The sequence below is a fragment of the Lactuca sativa genome, chromosome 1, assembly GCF_002870075.4.
Source record: "Lactuca sativa cultivar Salinas chromosome 1, Lsat_Salinas_v11, whole genome shotgun sequence".
Lineage (NCBI taxonomy): Eukaryota > Viridiplantae > Streptophyta > Magnoliopsida > Asterales > Asteraceae > Lactuca > Lactuca sativa.
This window is the reverse complement of record NC_056623.2, coordinates 63,973,963-63,991,992: the sequence shown is the minus strand read 5'-3', so window position 1 is coordinate 63,991,992 and position 18,030 is coordinate 63,973,963. Positions and strand designations below refer to the sequence as shown.

General features: G+C 34.7%; 2 protein-coding genes across 2 annotated transcripts; both read left to right on the top strand.

Moving 5' to 3' along the window:
- The first annotated feature begins 11,276 nt into the window (after positions 1-11,276).
- LOC111913159 (UDP-glycosyltransferase 73E1) lies at positions 11,277-12,990 on the top strand. The gene has a single exon (XM_023908889.3). The coding sequence runs from the start codon at positions 11,408-11,410 to the stop codon at positions 12,902-12,904; it is 1,497 nt and encodes a 498-aa protein (XP_023764657.1). The 5' UTR covers positions 11,277-11,407; the 3' UTR covers positions 12,905-12,990.
- Positions 12,991-13,437: 447 nt separating this feature from the next.
- LOC111913160 (UDP-glycosyltransferase 73E1) lies at positions 13,438-15,068 on the top strand. Its single transcript, XM_023908890.3, has one exon. The coding sequence runs from the start codon at positions 13,460-13,462 to the stop codon at positions 14,939-14,941; it is 1,482 nt and encodes a 493-aa protein (XP_023764658.1). The 5' UTR covers positions 13,438-13,459; the 3' UTR covers positions 14,942-15,068.
- Positions 15,069-18,030: the final 2,962 nt, after the last annotated feature.

Here is an 18,030-nt window from a genome sequence, read left to right as displayed (position 1 = left end):
ACTACCCACCACTCACCACCACAACCACCCACCACCACCATCACCACCCAACCATCACCACTTGCCACCACCACCCACCTCCACCACCCATCACCACCGCCTGCCACCACCACCAAGAACCACTACCTACCACCCATCACCACCACCCGCCACCACCACCCATCACTAACCACCACCAACCACCACTCACCACCCATCACTACCCACCCACCACCACCACAACCACCAACCACCTCCGCTACCACCACCCACCTCCACCACTCATCACCACCACCACCAACAACCACTACCTACCACCCATCACCACCACCCACCCACCACAACCATCACCACCACCACCAACCAGCACCCGCCACCACCACCCATCACTACCCACCGCCACCAATCACCACCCACCACCCATCACTACCGACCACCTGTCACCATCTCCCATCACCTGCCACCATCACCCACCACCACCTACCACCCACCACCACCCACCACCACCATCACCACCAACCACCACCCATCACTATGCACCACTACTACCAGTAACCACCACTCGCCACCACCACCTGCCAACACTACTAACCTCCATCACCCATCACCATCGCGTGCCACCACCACCCACAACCACTACCTACCACCCATCACTAACCGCCACCACCAACCAAGACCCACTATCCATCACTACCCACCACTACCAACCACCACTCGCCACCACCATCACCACCAACCACCATCACCACCTAACCACCATCACTACCCAACCACCACCACCACTCATCACTACCCACCACCCATCACCACTCACCACCACCCGCCACCGCCACCATAACCCCTACCACCACCCGCCACCACCACCCATCACTATCCACCACCCACTACCACCCATCACCACCACCACCCAACACCCACCCACCACAACCATCACCACCACCAACCAACACCACCCCAACCTATAAAGATTTGTTTTTGTGTTTTTAATTCATTAGGTTTCCTCTTGTATATAATCACATGTGATTATATGTATCGAGTCACATGTGATTATATATATATATATATATATATATATATATATATATATATATCAAATCATATATGATTTATATGTTATTAAATACATATAATCACATGTGATTAAATACACGTGAAAAACTAGTGAATCGAGAATGCAAAAATGATTATTGTCCACGTAAAACATATGTGATTAGATACATATAACTACATGTGCTTATATGTATTTAATAAAATATTATTTACATGAGCTGTATTTATTTTTGTGTTTTCGATTTAATAATTGGCATCATGTATTAAATCATATGTGATTATATGTATTTAATCACATATGATTTACATGGACAATATTTGTTATCACGTGTTGATTCAATAGTTGTTCTTGTGTATTTAATCACATGTGATTATATATATTTAATCACATATGATTCGTATGGAAAATATTTATTCTTCCGTCGATTCAATAATTATTTTAATATATTTAATCACATGTGATTATATGTATTTAATAAAATATGATTTATGTGGACAACATTTATTTGATTATATGTACCCACCACCATTACCAACACGCAACACTACCACCAACCACCACCCATCAATACCACCACCATCCATCACCACCACCCATCTCCACCACTCATTACCACTGCTCGTCACCACGACCACCACCCATCACCCACCAAAACCACCACCACTACCACTCGCCACCACAACCCACACCACCCATTACCTATAGCCACTAACATTGTATGTGATTGAATACATATAATGGCATAAATCATGTGTGATTATATATACTTTTTTATATGTGATTAAATACATATAATCACGTGTGATTATATGTATCTAATCACAAATAATTTAATCGCATATGATTATATGTATACAATCATATGTGATTTATTTGGAAAATATTTGTTTTTAATGAATCTTGTTTATATAAATCATATGTGATTAAATATATATAATCACATGTGATTATATCTATTTAATCACATATGATTTATGTGGATAATATTTATTACTCATTTTCGATTCAATAGTTGGTCTCGTGTATCTAATCATATGTGATTATATGTGATTATATATATATATATATATATATATATATATATATATATATATATATATATAATCACATATAATCTATAGACAAAATTTGTTTATGATTAAATACATTCACATATGAATAAACCCAAGAGAAAAATTATTGAATCAAAAAAGCAAAAATGTTTATTGTCCAAATAAATCATATGTGATTAGATACATATAATCACATGTGATTAAATGTATTTAATCACATATCATTTGAGTGGAAAAATAACAATTATTGAATCGATAATGCGAAAATGAATCTTAGCCACATAAATCATATGTCATTAGATACACATAACCACATGTTATTATATGTATCTAATCACATATGATTTATGTGGACAATAATCATTTTCCCGTTCTCGATTCAATAGTTGTTATCGTGTATTTAATCACATGTGATTACACGTATCTAATGTAACTCACCTCCTTAATATGAGAGTTAATGTAACTCACCTCCTTGAACTTGAAAATCAGCTAGCATGAATAAGATGGATCATTTTCTTTCCGGGAACCTACACAACAGTTATAACATTATTTATCTTGTGCTTTGGTTTACTATATATTTTCTTATTTTCTCTTTGATTGTAGTGCACTTTTGGGGATCTGTTTTCCTACCTTTCAGCACATTCTTAAAATTCGATAAAATAATATTGGTAAAGTTCCTCATTTTATCTTTTCAGAAATATAAAGATCTTATTCTAATGATTTTTGGTTGATTTTATATTAAATTTACAAGTTAGTAACTTTAGGCTGTCACTTTCTGGACCACTCAACACTCTTGGAATAAACTGTACAGATCTACTAAGAATTACATCAGTCCCTTTATATGTGGGAATCTATACATCCGTATCTAATTATAGGATTTTGAATTTTGGCATTTAGAGTTCTAATGAATTTATTATGATTTTTTGAAGACAATGCATGAAATTTGTGAGAGCATGGACCAGCCTGGGAAGATTGCCAATTTTACCCCTCAAGGAGTTGGAATTTCGAAATGTGATTCAAAGTTTGAAGAAACTAGACAAACTAAGATTTCCAGAAAACTAAGTCTCATGATTTTTAGATGTTCTTATTGACCTGCAAGAATTTTAGAAGTTGGAGGACAGATTTGGGAAAGTTGATCATAATAGCTTTTAAATCACTTTTGGTGTTCTATTAAGGACTTAATGGTTAAGCCTTAAGTTTATCACTTTTTATATGATTGTCGGTTACTTATCAGGCTATTAAAATGTGAAATTCAATATAACCTAAGGGCCTTAATGTTTGGCTTAATGAGGGTTCAAAGTAAAGGATTTTCACATAAAATGCTACCTTTTCATTAAGGCATTTCATCGAGCACTTGGTGTTCATAAAAAATCTATACAAAGATATAACTCAAGATGAAGGGTAAAATATATAATTTCGATTAAATAGTTATTTTCGTGTAATTTATTAATCCAATTATCTTATTCACATAAGAATACTAATGAAATTATTATTTATTTATTTTTTTAAATTATACTCTTTTTTACATTCAACAATTCTTATTAAATAATTAAAATGAATCTTTACATAGGACAAGCCCCCACATGACCCATAACTTCCAAATTATTATCTTTGTTTTTTTTTTATCAATTTATCTTTGGCAAATTAAAGATTAACACAAATTAACTTTTAACAGCCATAGAAATAAAAATTATTATCATTAATTAGTCCCCAATTCGGCTATGAATTATTATTGTCAATATTAAATATGCATCAGATCTAATTTCATTTTGAATATCTAATATTAACTATGCGTCGAGAATATAAGAGTTTAAGATCTAATTTCATTTTGAATATATCGAGACCGCAACCACTGGTGGGATGTCAAGTCCACCAAGCAAATTACACCCTTTGTTTGCAAATAAAACGTAATATAATGGTAAAAAGGGATATCGATCCTCGGGGAAACGATTGTATTCAATCACCAATGCAATCTAAAAGAACTATTGTAAATAAACTAATTAACTACAATTAAACTAAAAAGGGGTGGTGTTTGATTACTTGAAAACTAAAAGACTTGAATAACTAAAAACTTGCAATTAAGCAAGATAGTGATATGCTCAAATATTGGAGAGAGTTGGTTAACTAAGGCAATTCAACACAATGAACATTTGTGTGTTTATCATTAGGATTCAACATGAAGCTTATCATTCATCCCAAATTGGTTATAACAATCATGAAGCATGATATGTCAAGATTCCTCTTAGGTAGTATGGAGGTTGGGGAAGCCCACAACACACCTTCTTAATCAAGATCAAGGGTTTAATTGAAGCAATTGAACCCAAGAAGTTAATTAGCCTTAAGAAAGAAGGAATCCCTAATTCCTAGAGGATGCCAATGCTTACACATCCATAAAGGAGCTATGATTCATAAACTAGAGATGATTTTTACCATCATAAAACCTTTGTTCTAAGTTAATTCAATGATTCAATGCAAAACCAAAGAAATATATTAACAATAGCTCATTCAAGTGCCAAGCTCATGATCAAAGCATTAAACAAGCATAAGAAATATGATCTAGAACCATAAACATAAGATAATTGATAATCTAGCATGAATCCTTCAAAAACCCACAAACATTCAAAGGTTTTAACCAAAGTTAACCAATATAGAGAGTTTAGCCACTCATGGCAATAGAAAAACAATCACAAAAGTCTAATTGCATAAAAAAAACTACCAATCTCTTGGAAAGATGAAAAGAAATGAGTCTTGAGCTTCAAAATCGCCTCCCCCAGGTCTCCAATGGTGAAAAATCGAGAATGTAGCTGATGGATCTGATCCCCCAAGGTTATGGCAAGCCAAATGACCAAAATGCCCAAACTAGGCAGTTGCATGAGTACCCGCGCGACGAAAATTCCACCCGCGCAAATGTTGTTGTAATGTTATTGGTCCTTCATTCCTCCACTCCACCCTTCCACTACCAAAGATTCCTTTGGTCCCTCCATATCCATGTGATTTAAACCAACCAATCATCATTTAGCTTCAAATATGGATGCTCCAAGCCCAAAAATAGAAGTTTATGACCCATCTTCACAAGCCCAAAATATCCAAGTCCTTAACTCTTAAGGCCCGAATCTTCTTTTATGGATCCGCCAAGCCCAACAATGCCTCGAGAGCCCACTAAAACCGTCTCCAATCAACCCGCAACCGCAACGAACACTGAAAACCTGCAAAATACCTTATGCAAAATAAAAAGCACCCGGTACGATCCATAATAAAGAAAATAAAGAATATACAATGCAATACTAATAAAAAGAGCTAAAAATCTAAAATAAACTAATAAAAATAAGGAAATAAAATAAGCTATCAACCACCAACCAAAAGAAAAAAGCATGCTAAATATAGACCTAATCATATTGAATCGATATAGTCGAGTTGAGATAACTCACCAACACTTAACTCTACAATGATCGCAATAAACCGACCTAGATTTGATCACGTCTTCCACTACCACATCGACGCAATCCGACGCATGCTCGCCGACCACAGTGGAGCTCCTCTATTCCCCAAGTTGCTAGATACGGGATTTGTCACGTCAGCAGATGAGGTAGGAGAGACGACGGTAGTTGTCACACCCCCGAACCAGACGGCGGAATCGTCCGGGGGCTGTCGTGACTCAATTGAATACCACAACATTGTATATATATGAAACAAAACAATATTCGTCACCATTCATCAACATAGTACAACCAGTAGTGTTTACATGACATACATTGCTTAAGATATTACATTTCCAAAAATTAATATTGTTTGGTTCATTCAAAAATAAACTGCAACCGTTACTGAGCATGATTTCCCTTGATTCACTGGTTCCCTGAGAATACAAGTATTTTGAAAAAACGTCAACATATGAAATGTTGGTGAGTTCATAAGTAGTGTTTGAAATCGAATGTTTATATTGTTTGAAAAACCACCAGAAAATCCGATATTTTCTGAAAAGAAAAGCTTTCAAAAACGTTTGTGAAGATCCATAGGTATGCTTGTTTGTTTCTATACTTGTAAAAAAAATGTTCGTTGAAGATGTATGCGTTTCAAATCTGTATGTAATGAAAACCCTAGGGAAACCCGATGTTCCCCTAGTTCTTTTGAAATCCCTTGAGTTGCGTTGAAAACATTATGAAAATAGCAGTATCGGTCCCAAGCGACGTTGGAAGGTTCTCGAGCATTGATTATTTACTACAAACCCGCATTACACAAACGCCCAGTTTGTAGTTATACTAACGAACCCGAAGGCGTCGTCCGTACTAATCACGTTATCCAATCGCCCGGACTATGTGTAGTCCCACATCCGAAGAGAAAGAGGTCACGAAGACCCCGGTAACTCTATTAACCGGCTGGGGAAAATATGCGTGCGAGGGGTCCCCGACCCGCCTCGTAAAATGTGTAGACTTTTCTAGCAATACCATGGACCCTTGGGGACCAGTGGTACAAGCCATTGAAAGTCACCCTACGTTGTGCCAAGTCGGTAAAACTCAACACTTCGTAGAAAAAAAATGTCTTCGGGCCTTAAGATCAGGTCATTGGGCTAGCTAGGCCCAACAAACAAGATTTTACACTTTTGGGGCCCGAAGATGGTGCGTAGACGTCTGTGCACACTCGTATGTATATGCATTACCAATCGTTATTTGTATGTATCAAAGAGTTAGTAGTTGTAGATTTCCATTGGCTCGAGACCGAGCCAATTCGTTTAGCAACGACTTTTGGTATTGTAATGAGTTGTATTTCGTTGATAGTCGAGGTGTCATTATTTGATCAAATTGTACACATTGGATCAGCCTTGAAATATTTCTGTTTTCAGCCCCTCATTATTTGTAAAATTTACATTTTCAACCCTTTTATTTAAATATTTCCCGGTTTGGTCCTTAAACTATTTTTCTTGACATTTTAACACCAAAAATTATTGAAATTAATATTTTCCAGCATATTTTTCAAAGAAACAGTTTAAGTCCCTGAAAATGCAGTTTTTCTCGGTTTTAGCCCATCTTTTCGCAATTTTGACAATTTTGGCCCAAAATGGAAAATTTTTGCAACTTTGGTCCTTTTTAAATTTAAAAAGCATTTTAAACCTTTGAAAAGGGTTTGGGACACTTATAGTCCACTGTTTTACAGAATTTCACAGTTTTGGCCCTTCAAAACAGAAAAATTCGCATAATGGGCCTTATTGGGCCGAAATTTTCATTTTTAGCCCAATAGGCTTGAAATTTATGTTTTTAATCCATTAATTGAATAGAATTCCAGAAATAGTTTTATGAAAACTGTTTTGGCACATTCCAACCATCAGAATCTGTAAAATGTCAATTTGGGGCCCTTAATTTTGTATTTTTCACATTTTTGGCCCAAAATGTGTGTTTTTAGCTTAAAGAAAATTGTTGCTAACCACTTGGCTATTTATCTAGTATCACTTACTATGTAGGAACATATTTGAAGCTAACATCATAAAACATGAGTTATATCTCGGTTTTGAGGGGTTTAATGGCTAGATCCAACATTAAAACACATATAAGCATACATATAAGCATGGAAATCATACAAGGCATACAAATACATATAGATCTACACTTTCACTTGTATTCCCCCCCACAAAAACTCTTAAAAACAGAAAATAGGGGTATGAATCTCACCTTGAGTGGGTAGTTTCGGTTCTTGAAGAAAAATTGGAAGAAATGAAGTGATTTTTGGCCCTTGCACTCCTTGATGAACTTTTCGAGATTATGGGGTTTCTAGAGTGCAAGATCACGGTTTTTACATGGATTAGGAAGAGATTTTGATAACAAAAGAATTTAAACCATAGATCTATGCATAATCTTACCTTAGATGATGATTTACTTGCAAAATCCTCTTGGAAAGTCCCTAAATTTCGAGATTTTTGGAGAGGGGAGGGAAGGAGAGTTCTTTGAGTGTTCTAGAGAGAAAGTTGAGATATTTTGGTGTGTGTGATGATGCTTGGCCGAGAGCAAGAAGAGAAGAGAGAAAGAAGTGACTCTTGAAGTGATACATGCATGGAGGTATGTGATATATGCCTAGAAATCCATTAGGTAATAGTGAGGTGGCAACACTAGTCAATTCCCCTTGGATTTGGGCCTTGGGCCGAGAATATGAAGGGAAAGAGGAAAAATTTGGGCTTTTGCCCCCAAGCCCAACATTAGAGGTAGTTTAGGGTATTTATTGGACTTATAAAATAAAATTGTGATTTTTGTGCTTTATTAAGCTAGGTTAGGTTTAATTATGGATCAAAACTTGTGTTTTATTTCCTTCTAGGTTCTACCTAGCCCAAAATATTGAAATAAACGAATGTGGGTCCAATTAGAGCCCAATTAGGGTCCTAAACCCATGATAGTCCAATTGGAAGCTTATTGGTCCATTTGGATCCAATAAGGAAGTCTTAGTCCAAAATGGACTTAACCAAAACTTCTAGGGTCTCCAATTGTTTGATGACTATCTATAGTACTTGTATCTTGTATTTGGTTAAAGTTTTTGATTCACATTAACTTGAATGTATAGATTACATAGCTTAAAATTCACAGTGGTGACAGTAGTCGTTGAAGCGCATGCCGTATCAAAAACTCGTCGACGTTTGTCTGAAAAAGGGACCGCCGGCTCCAAATCACCATTATTGACTGTTATTTGAAACGTCAGATGTCGGTGTGTGATAAGGAAATCAAAAATGTTAGATCCGATGATGAAAAAAGATCAGAAAAGAGAGTAGAAAGATGTAATTTCTGAACAAGTAGTTTCCGACGAGGTGGTTTTATGGCGGAGGAAGATGAGAGGAAAAGGAAGTTGGTCAAAGAAGAAAGTAGAAAGATGTAATTTCCGAATGAGGAAAACAAAAACGCATGCTTTTTTAACAAATAAGCTAAAAAAATGTTCTCAAATTCTCAATCTAAAAAATGTTCTCATTTGAACATGAACATCATAATATATATATATATATATATATATATATATATATATATATATATATATATATATATATATATATATATATGCCGATATTATTATATTCTAACGATCTTTGTGTGGATGTAATGTTGATTGTGTACCAATCAATTTAATTATTTTAAAATGATAATAATAAATATTATTGAATTAAAAATAATTAAAAAATATCATCTAATTTCACGATAAAAGTATTTTAGTCATCTGAGATAAATTTAAAAACAGAAAAGAGTAAATTGCACGAATGGTCCCTATGGTTTAGGGTAATTTGTGCATTTGATCCCTAACCTATTTTTTTTTAACTCGGAATGTTCCTACTTTTTGTTTGTGTTACATGTTTGGTTTGTGTCTTACATAAAAAGATTTTTTTCCTTGATTTTTTAATTTATTTAAATAAACATACCCCCAATCCCACCTCCCTCACCTTACCGTACCTACACCATCATTTTTTCCTATTTAAATAATAGTCTTTTTAGATAAAACGGTGAGTAAACGCGTAACGGAAACAAACGTTAGAGACCAAACGCATAACAAAATCAAATAGTATGGACCTTCCAAATTAAAAAAATAAGTTTGGGAACAAACACATAAATTAGACCAAACCATAGGGACCATTTGTGTAATTTACTCAAAAGAAAATTCCAAATTTTTGTGATAATCAATTCTCTTGATTTAAAAATTCTGATTTTTTTTAATTAATTCAATTTTAATTCTAACATAATTTTTAATTATATCCGAGTTTATTCTGGCAAAATGACACAAAGATCAACCATAGACTAGTAAATATATATTCAATTATATTCTTACAGAATATGGTTATATTCAAGATATAATACGAATGTTATATGAAACGAATTACATTAATTTTTAAAGAATCTGATTATAATCAATAATGGTTAACAATTACATTTATTTTTAAAGTTTAAAATTTAAAATGGTTAACAGTTATATATTCTAAAAGAATATTATTGTTAAGAATCGTTTTATGCTTTATATATTCGGGAAGAACACATTCTGCTAGAATACATTCCACATTTTGTTAGAATACACAATTGTTCTCAATGTATTCTTTATTTTTCACATCAACGAATACACCACCTCCCCTCCGCCACCAACCACCACCACTGTCGCCACCAACAACAACCACCACCTCCACCACCACCCGCCGCCGCCATATTCATATATGAATCACTTCCGCTATACTTATTCATATATGAATATACATATTCATATGTATTTAAAAATGAATATGATATGTTCCATCGGCTCGGTACGCTGGAGCGTTTAAACGGTAGATTCAAAATGAGTGGTCCAGGTTCATTCTCTCGATCTCAACTTTTTTTTTATCAATTGTACTATATATATATATATATATATATATATATATATATATATATATATATATATATATATATATATATATATATTCAAAAAAAAATGTTTAATTTATTTTGGGATTCCAAATATTACATTTCCAAATGTTTAATATTATCGTTTTTAAAAATAAAATATCTAATTTCATGCACTAATATCGTATAAAGTTATTCGATTTCATGTCTAATATATATATTTTTTTGAACTTTTCATTAAATTTAAGTAAAAAAACAAATTTTTTATCTCGAAATTTTGGAATTATTTTTGGATTTGAAACTTGTTCTTGAAATTCCAGAGTTTTATTTTTTTTTCGAAATCTAAAATTTTAGTCCGGAATCCGGAATGTTGGTTCAAAATCAAGAATGTCAATTTAGAATTAGTCTAAAAAATCTTAGTTCGAAATACCCATTCCAGACAAAATGGTTATTTTTGCAAAATAAATAAATAAAACCTAAGTTTTTTTTTCAAATACACATTTAAAAAGGTTAGATTATTTGGTCTTTCCTGGTCTATAAAGGAAAGAAGAGATTAACAAAAGCAGTTTGTTAAAATATATAGATTACATGGTACAATAAAATTGAAAAGATATGATTTTATATTTAATGCTAAGATATATTTTCTAATGCTGATACATTGGCTAGCGTCTTTTTTTAAACCAAAATTTCGAATCGCATCAATGTAGTTAGATGATGCCAAACATAAAATGCAATTTGTAGTGACCACACCTTCTAGAACTATCAGCTTTAGGCTGTGGCTGATCACACGAGATCATGCTACCATAGTTATCATCTAATATTGTAATGTTTTCGTTAATTTACGTAAGTCGATTTTTTTTTCTTTTTTGTTTTTTAATATTACAAAGCGACACATGGTACGCACTTAATTACCAATGTTGTCATGGTATTCGTAGAAGTGGGTGCACATGCTTCAGTAATTTCAGAAAGAATCACCAAAGACAACATCCGAAACAGCAATGGCTTCCCCTTCCACCGACCTTCACTTCGTCTTGCTTCCATTGATGGCTCAGGGCCATATGATACCCATGGTGGACATCGCCAGGATACTAGCCCAAACCGGCGTAACTGTTACCATAATCACAACTCCTGTAAACGCAAACCGTTTTAATTCAGTCATTGATCGAGCAATCGAAGGTCAACTCAACATCAAAATCCTTAAAGTACAATTCCCATTCGTTGAATCCGGTTTGCCTGAAGGATGCGAGAGTTTTGACTTAATTCCATCAGCTGCGTATATAGTCAACATGTTCACAGCTATGAAGAAGCTAGAAGAACCAGTGGAGAAGATGCTTCAGGTTTTATATCCATCTCCAAGTTGCATCATCTCAGATGGTGGTTTTCCTTGGTCTACTAATCTTGCAAAGAGATTGAATATCCCAAGACTTGTTTTCTATGGACCTGGATGCTTTGCTTTCTTGTGCATTCACATAGTGAACAATACTAATATACTAAACGAAATCGACTCCAACTCAGAGTACTTTGAAATACCCGGGCTTCCTGATCGGATTGAAATTACCAAACCTCAGGCTTCAGGTTGGGGAAAGGGAAACACAAAAGAAACCAAGGAGTCGTTTGAACAAACACAAGAAGCCGAGAAAGATGCATATGGGATTGTGGTTAATAGCTTTGAGGAGTTGGAGCCAAAGTATGTTGAAGAGTTCGCAAAGGCAAAAGGTAAAAAAGTGTGGTGTATAGGCCCTGTCTCTGTATGCAACAAAAGTTTCCAAGATATAGCCGAAAGAGGAAACAAAGGAGTTAAAAACGAGCATGATTGCATGAAATGGTTGGATTTACAAGAGCCACAGTCTGTGGTTTACGTTTGCTTGGGAAGTCTATCGTATGCTACCACAGAACAAGCCATTGAGCTTGCTTTGGGATTGGAGTTATCTGGCATACCCTTTATTTGGTTCATTAGGCAAACACGTGAAGAGTTTGAGAAATGGGTTTCAGAAGAACGATATGAAGAAAGGATAAAAGATAGAGGCTTAATGGTTCGTGGTTGGGCACCTCAAATCTTGATATTGTCACATCAAGCGATTGGGGGTTTCATAACACATTGTGGTTGGAACTCGACTCTAGAAGGGATTTGTGCTGGGATTCCAATGGTTACATGGCCACATTTCGCAGAGCAATTTCTAAATGAAAGGTTTATTGTAGATGTTGTAAAAATTGGAGTCAAAATTGGTGCAGAGTTTCCACTTATGTATAGAGAGAAAGATAAGTTTGAAGTGGTAAAGAAGGAAGACATCAAGACTGCTGTGGAAGTTTTGATGAATGAACAAGAGGAAGGAGAAGCAAGAAGAAGGAGAGCTAAAGAGCTCGGGGAAATGGCAAAGAAAGCAATGGAGGAAGGAGGTTCTTCTTACCTTAACATAAAGTTGATGATTCAAGCTATTTCCGAAGAAGTAGCAAAGAACAATAAACCAATTCAAGATATTGTGTGGCCATTTTAAGCACTACACCATACATGATTTTTCAACACTAAACATTGTGCAAGTGTGTTTTATTTGAGTGATTAAATGAAATATTACTTTGATGATCTGGATGCCTAGAGTTATAATGCTATTTTTATTTTATTATTCAACCGACTACCCAAAAATGTATCACTATAACAAGTGATAAAAGTTTTAGTTTCAAGATTCCTCAAAAAGATGCATTAATAGCATCCAAATGGACCAAATCTAAAGTGGTATATAGAATTATAGATATAGATGCTGCCGAACACATAAAGATGCTTACGTAAGTTAATTCAGTCACATCAATAGAGGTAGATTCTGCCGAACATAAGATGTGATATTGTAAAATCCAATGTTTTTTTGGCTCTCATGCTACCATAGTTATCATCTAATTTCATTTATCATCTCAATGTTGGTTTTCGAAAACTACAAAACAAAAAGACACATTTGTAACCACTTGTTCATGTTCGCATGCTATTTAATTCGTAGAGTTCATGAAGCTAGAGTAGTTTCACATATAGCCACTTACATCTATCAAATTCCAAAACTCCAATGGCTTCCCTTCACATAGTCTTATTTCCGTTAATGGCTCAAGGTCATCTCATACCAATGGTAGACATAGCAAGGTTACTAGCCCAACATGGTGCTATGGTCACCATAATCACAACTCCAATCAATGCAAACCGTTTTAAATCCATCACAAATCGTGCAATCAAAGCTAAACTCAACATCCAAGTTCTTGAACTCCAACTACCATTATCGGAAGTCGGTTTACCCGAAGGATGTGAGAATTTTGACTTGCTCCCAACAGCAGCACAAGCGATCAACATGTTCACAGCAATGACGTTGCTAGAACAACCCGCGGAAAAGATGCTCCGTGGGTTATACCCGCCTCCAAATTGCATCATCTCAGATGGTGGTTTTCCATGGACTATGGATATTGCAAAAAGGTTAAATATTCCTAGGTTTGTATTCTATGGGCCCGGATGTTTCGCGTTTTTGTGTATCCACATTGTGACAAATACTAATATACTAAACGAAATTGACTCCAACTCGGAGTACTTTGTAATGCCTGGGCTTCCTGATAGGATTGAAGTTACTAAACCTCAGGCTTCAACGTGGGGAAAAGGAGATTGTAAAGAAACAACCGATAACTTTGAAAGACTGATGGAAGCTGAGAAAAGTTCAAGTGGGATTGTGGTTAATACTTTTGAGGAATTGGAGCCCAAGTACGTTGAAGAGTTTGCGAAAGTGAAAGGTAAGAAAGTTTGGTGTATAGGTCCGGTTTCATTATGTAACAAAAGTTTACAAGATATATCAGAGAGAGGAAACAAATCCGCGATTCACGAACAGGATTGTTTGAAATGGTTGGATTTGCGGGACCCACAGTCTGTAGTGTACGTATGCTTGGGAAGTCTATCGTATGCTTCTACAGAACAAGCGATTGAGCTAGGGTTAGCATTGGAGTTATCGAATAAGCCTTTTATTTGGTTTGTTAGGAACGCAAGTGAAGAACTTAAGAAATGGATTTCAGAAGAAGGATTCAAAGAAAGGGTTAAAGATAGAGGATTGATGGTTCATGGTTGGGCCCCACAAATGTTGATATTGTCGCATGCAGCGATTGGGGGTTTTGTGACGCATTGTGGGTGGAATTCGACTCTTGAAGGGATTTCTGCTGGGGTTCCAATGGTTACATGGCCACATTTTGGAGAACAGTTTTTGAATGAACGATTTGTGATAGACGTGTTGAGAATTGGTGTGAGGATTGGTGTGGAGGTTCCTGTTGTGTTCTATGAGCAAGATAAGGCGGAGAAATTGTTGTTGACAAGGGAAGAGATTAGGGCAGCTGTTGAAGGTTTAATGGATGGTGGAGAGGAAGGAGAAGCGAGAAGAAAGAGAGCGAGAAAGCTTGGGGAAATGGCGAAGAGGGCAATGGAAGAAGGGGGTTCGTCTCATCTCAACATGACATCGATGATTCAAGCTATTACAGAAGAAGTAGCTAAGAAGACTATACCGATTCAGGATATTGTGTAGCTAGTGTGCAACTTGAATGCTTTGTTTTCTCCTTTTACCTCTTGAAACCTTGGTGACTTTCACCAAACGATTTCTCTTACACACCCAATTCAGAAAATGCATCTACGTTCTTGAACTTCAAGAATAATGTAATCTTACTGAGTACTTTTATCGAACGCCTTGTGTGCAATCTTTCAAACTCCACAAAAACACAAGATTTCCGTATGGGTGAACCAAGTTTTCAATACAATTCACTAAAACAAAAACGAATTTGATTGTAGTAATTATCTAGATTCGAAATTGATAAATCTCTCCAAAATTTTCTTCAAAGCATCGCACCTTTAATAAACCCTTAAATAAAAAAGCCAAGGAATATCCCCAAACAGCCACTATCGATCAATAAAAGCTCCTCTCCCGAACGTGATACCAATTTGTTGTGTTGTTTTTATGTGCAACAAAACAAGAAGAATATGAATTTTGCTACTGTGCGTAAGTGTTCTTTTTAATCCAAAAGTCAATGATAGTTTTGACTTTGACTACCTAACAAGAATATACCAAAGATCCTCTGTACTAAGGCCCGACGGAGTAGCCCTCCCCAGCAGCTCGCCAAGACCACCCCATCAAAGCTACAAGGCTCGCCATCAGGGTAGCCTGAGGAAAAAGAAAGAGAAAGAAAACGGAAGAAGTGTGTGATTGGCTTTTTTTTTCCTTAAATAAAACCTATTAAATAAAGTAATATATTATTATTTTCTTATTTCTTATTTATGATATCAAAGCTCGTATTGCTTTTCCTTTTTTAAGTCACCTAAAAGGTGTTTGGAATTCCTTATTTAACCAAATATATTTTTTTTTATATAAGTATTTATTACTTTATTTAATCAAATAAATATTTTTCAATAAAAGTGCTTAGCTTATGTTGTGATAAAAGAAAAAAAATAAAAATGTTTGGATTATTATATATAAAAAATATTAAAAAAAACATGCTTACATACACAACAAGAATTCGGAATATTAGGGACGTCGCTTTTTGCGACGACATGAGCAATAGCGGCGACACCAAAGTAGACGCACTTGGTGTCGCCGCTAAAACATCATTGTCGTCGCTAATAGCATCATCGCTAAAGATAACTATTGGAGATCTGTCGGAGACACGCTACTTTCAATCGTGACCCTTGGTTCTACAAATAATACAACGGATAGGGTTTGTTCCTGCAATAAGGCATTAGAGACGACGCGTTCGCGGCGACATGTCGCTGCTAAAGGTGTCGATCCGTTGATCAACCTTAGACCAAATTCTGGCCCTATGATTCCTACCCAATCCAACGGTTGGTAATCGCCAGAAAGTGCACGTATGATTCCCTCCAGTTTGTCGCCGCTAATAGCCCCTTGTTGCCGCTATTAGTTCGCCCTTTTTGCTCCAGCTCGACTCCCCCAGACTCCATTTACTCCCGTTTCTTTTTTACACAGCTCCAAGGCGATCTGCAATTTCTCCGGCGACTCCGACTGCTCTCCACCGCTTATTGGGCTCCAAACTCTTCTCCCATCGCTGATTGGCCTCTAAAACCGAGTCCCACCGGCGGTATAACGTCCACAGCGCCTGCCGCCTCCAATTCCGACGGGACCTTCGATTTCGTGCTCATATCTCCGGCGAGGTTAGTTTTCAGGACCCAATTTTGTTTGCATTCTTCTGTTAACACACATTAACACCACCGATTCCTATTTGAAGTGATTTGTTTGTTTTTTTTCGTTCCAGCACCTTCACCACGACTGCATCTTCACAACCGTCTAGCTTTCGTTTTCCGGGCAAGAACATGTTAGTTTGATCTGTTTCACTTGATGGAAACAGTGAAATTGTTTTTTTTTATGTGAACTGTGAAATTATGAAATTGATTATTTTGAAGCTGTGAAATTGTTTATGAAGCTGTGAAATTGTTTATGAAGATGTGAAATTGATTATTTTGAAACTGTGAAATTGTTTATGAAGCTGTGAAATTGATTTTAAGTGTGAACTGTGAAATTGTGAAATTGATTATTTTGATTTCTTTCAATTGATGGACACTGTGAAACTATTTTTTTATTTTTTTATTTCTTTCAATTGTTTGAATGTATGTTTCACTTGATTTTGACTGTGAAATTCATGAAATTGTGAAATTGATTATTTTGATTTGTTTCACTTGTTTGAAACTGTTAACTTTGTGTGAATGTATATGTAAAATTGATTGAAACTATTAACTGTAAAATTATGGAAACTATTGTATGCAAGAACATGGAAGTTTTATTAGTTTGACGTGTTTCATTTGTTGATCATGTAAGAATTGATGAATTTATATGTAAATTGTTATGTTTCACTTGTTGATCATGTATGAATTGATGAGTTTATATGCAAATTGATATGTTTCACTTGTTGATCATGTATGAGTTGATGAATTTATATGTGAAATTGATGTGTGTGTGTGTGTATATATATATATATATATATATATATATATATATATATATATATATATATATATATATATATATATGAAACTATTGTATGTTTATCATGAATTTGTATGTAAAATTTAAGAATATTCATATGATTATTAGAAATATATTTTATTCTATATTAAAAAAATAAAATAAATACATCATAATAGATAATTTTTTTTTATAAGCTAATAAAGAAGCATTGGTCAAAAAGGTTTTTAAAAGAAAAAAAAAAGAAGAATAAGAAGAATAAATCATAATAAACTAATTAAATAAATAACAAATATATAAAATTGTTTAAAGTACAATGTTATAATAAAAAAAATTAAAAATTAAAACGCTAAATCTCTTAAGTTATAATTACTCAAAATAGAAAAATAAAAACAAAAATAAGTTCATAAATCAAAATTGGTCAAAAATGTTTTAAAAAGAATAATAATAAACTAATTAAATAAATAACAAATATATAATATCGTTTAAAATAAAATATTATAAAAAAAAATTAAAAATTAAAACGCTAAATCTACTAAGTTATAATTACTCAAAATAGAAAAATAAATACAAAAATAAGTTGATAAATCAAAATATGAAAAAAAAAATAGATGATATAAGTAACAAATATATATATACTATCGTTTAAA

Coding starts and splice junctions, on each gene's coding strand:
- LOC111913159 (XM_023908889.3), top strand. CDS start 11,408: ATGGCTTCCCCTTCCACCGACCTTCACTTCGTCTTGCTTCCATTGATG.
- LOC111913160 (XM_023908890.3), top strand. CDS start 13,460: ATGGCTTCCCTTCACATAGTCTTATTTCCGTTAATGGCTCAAGGTCAT.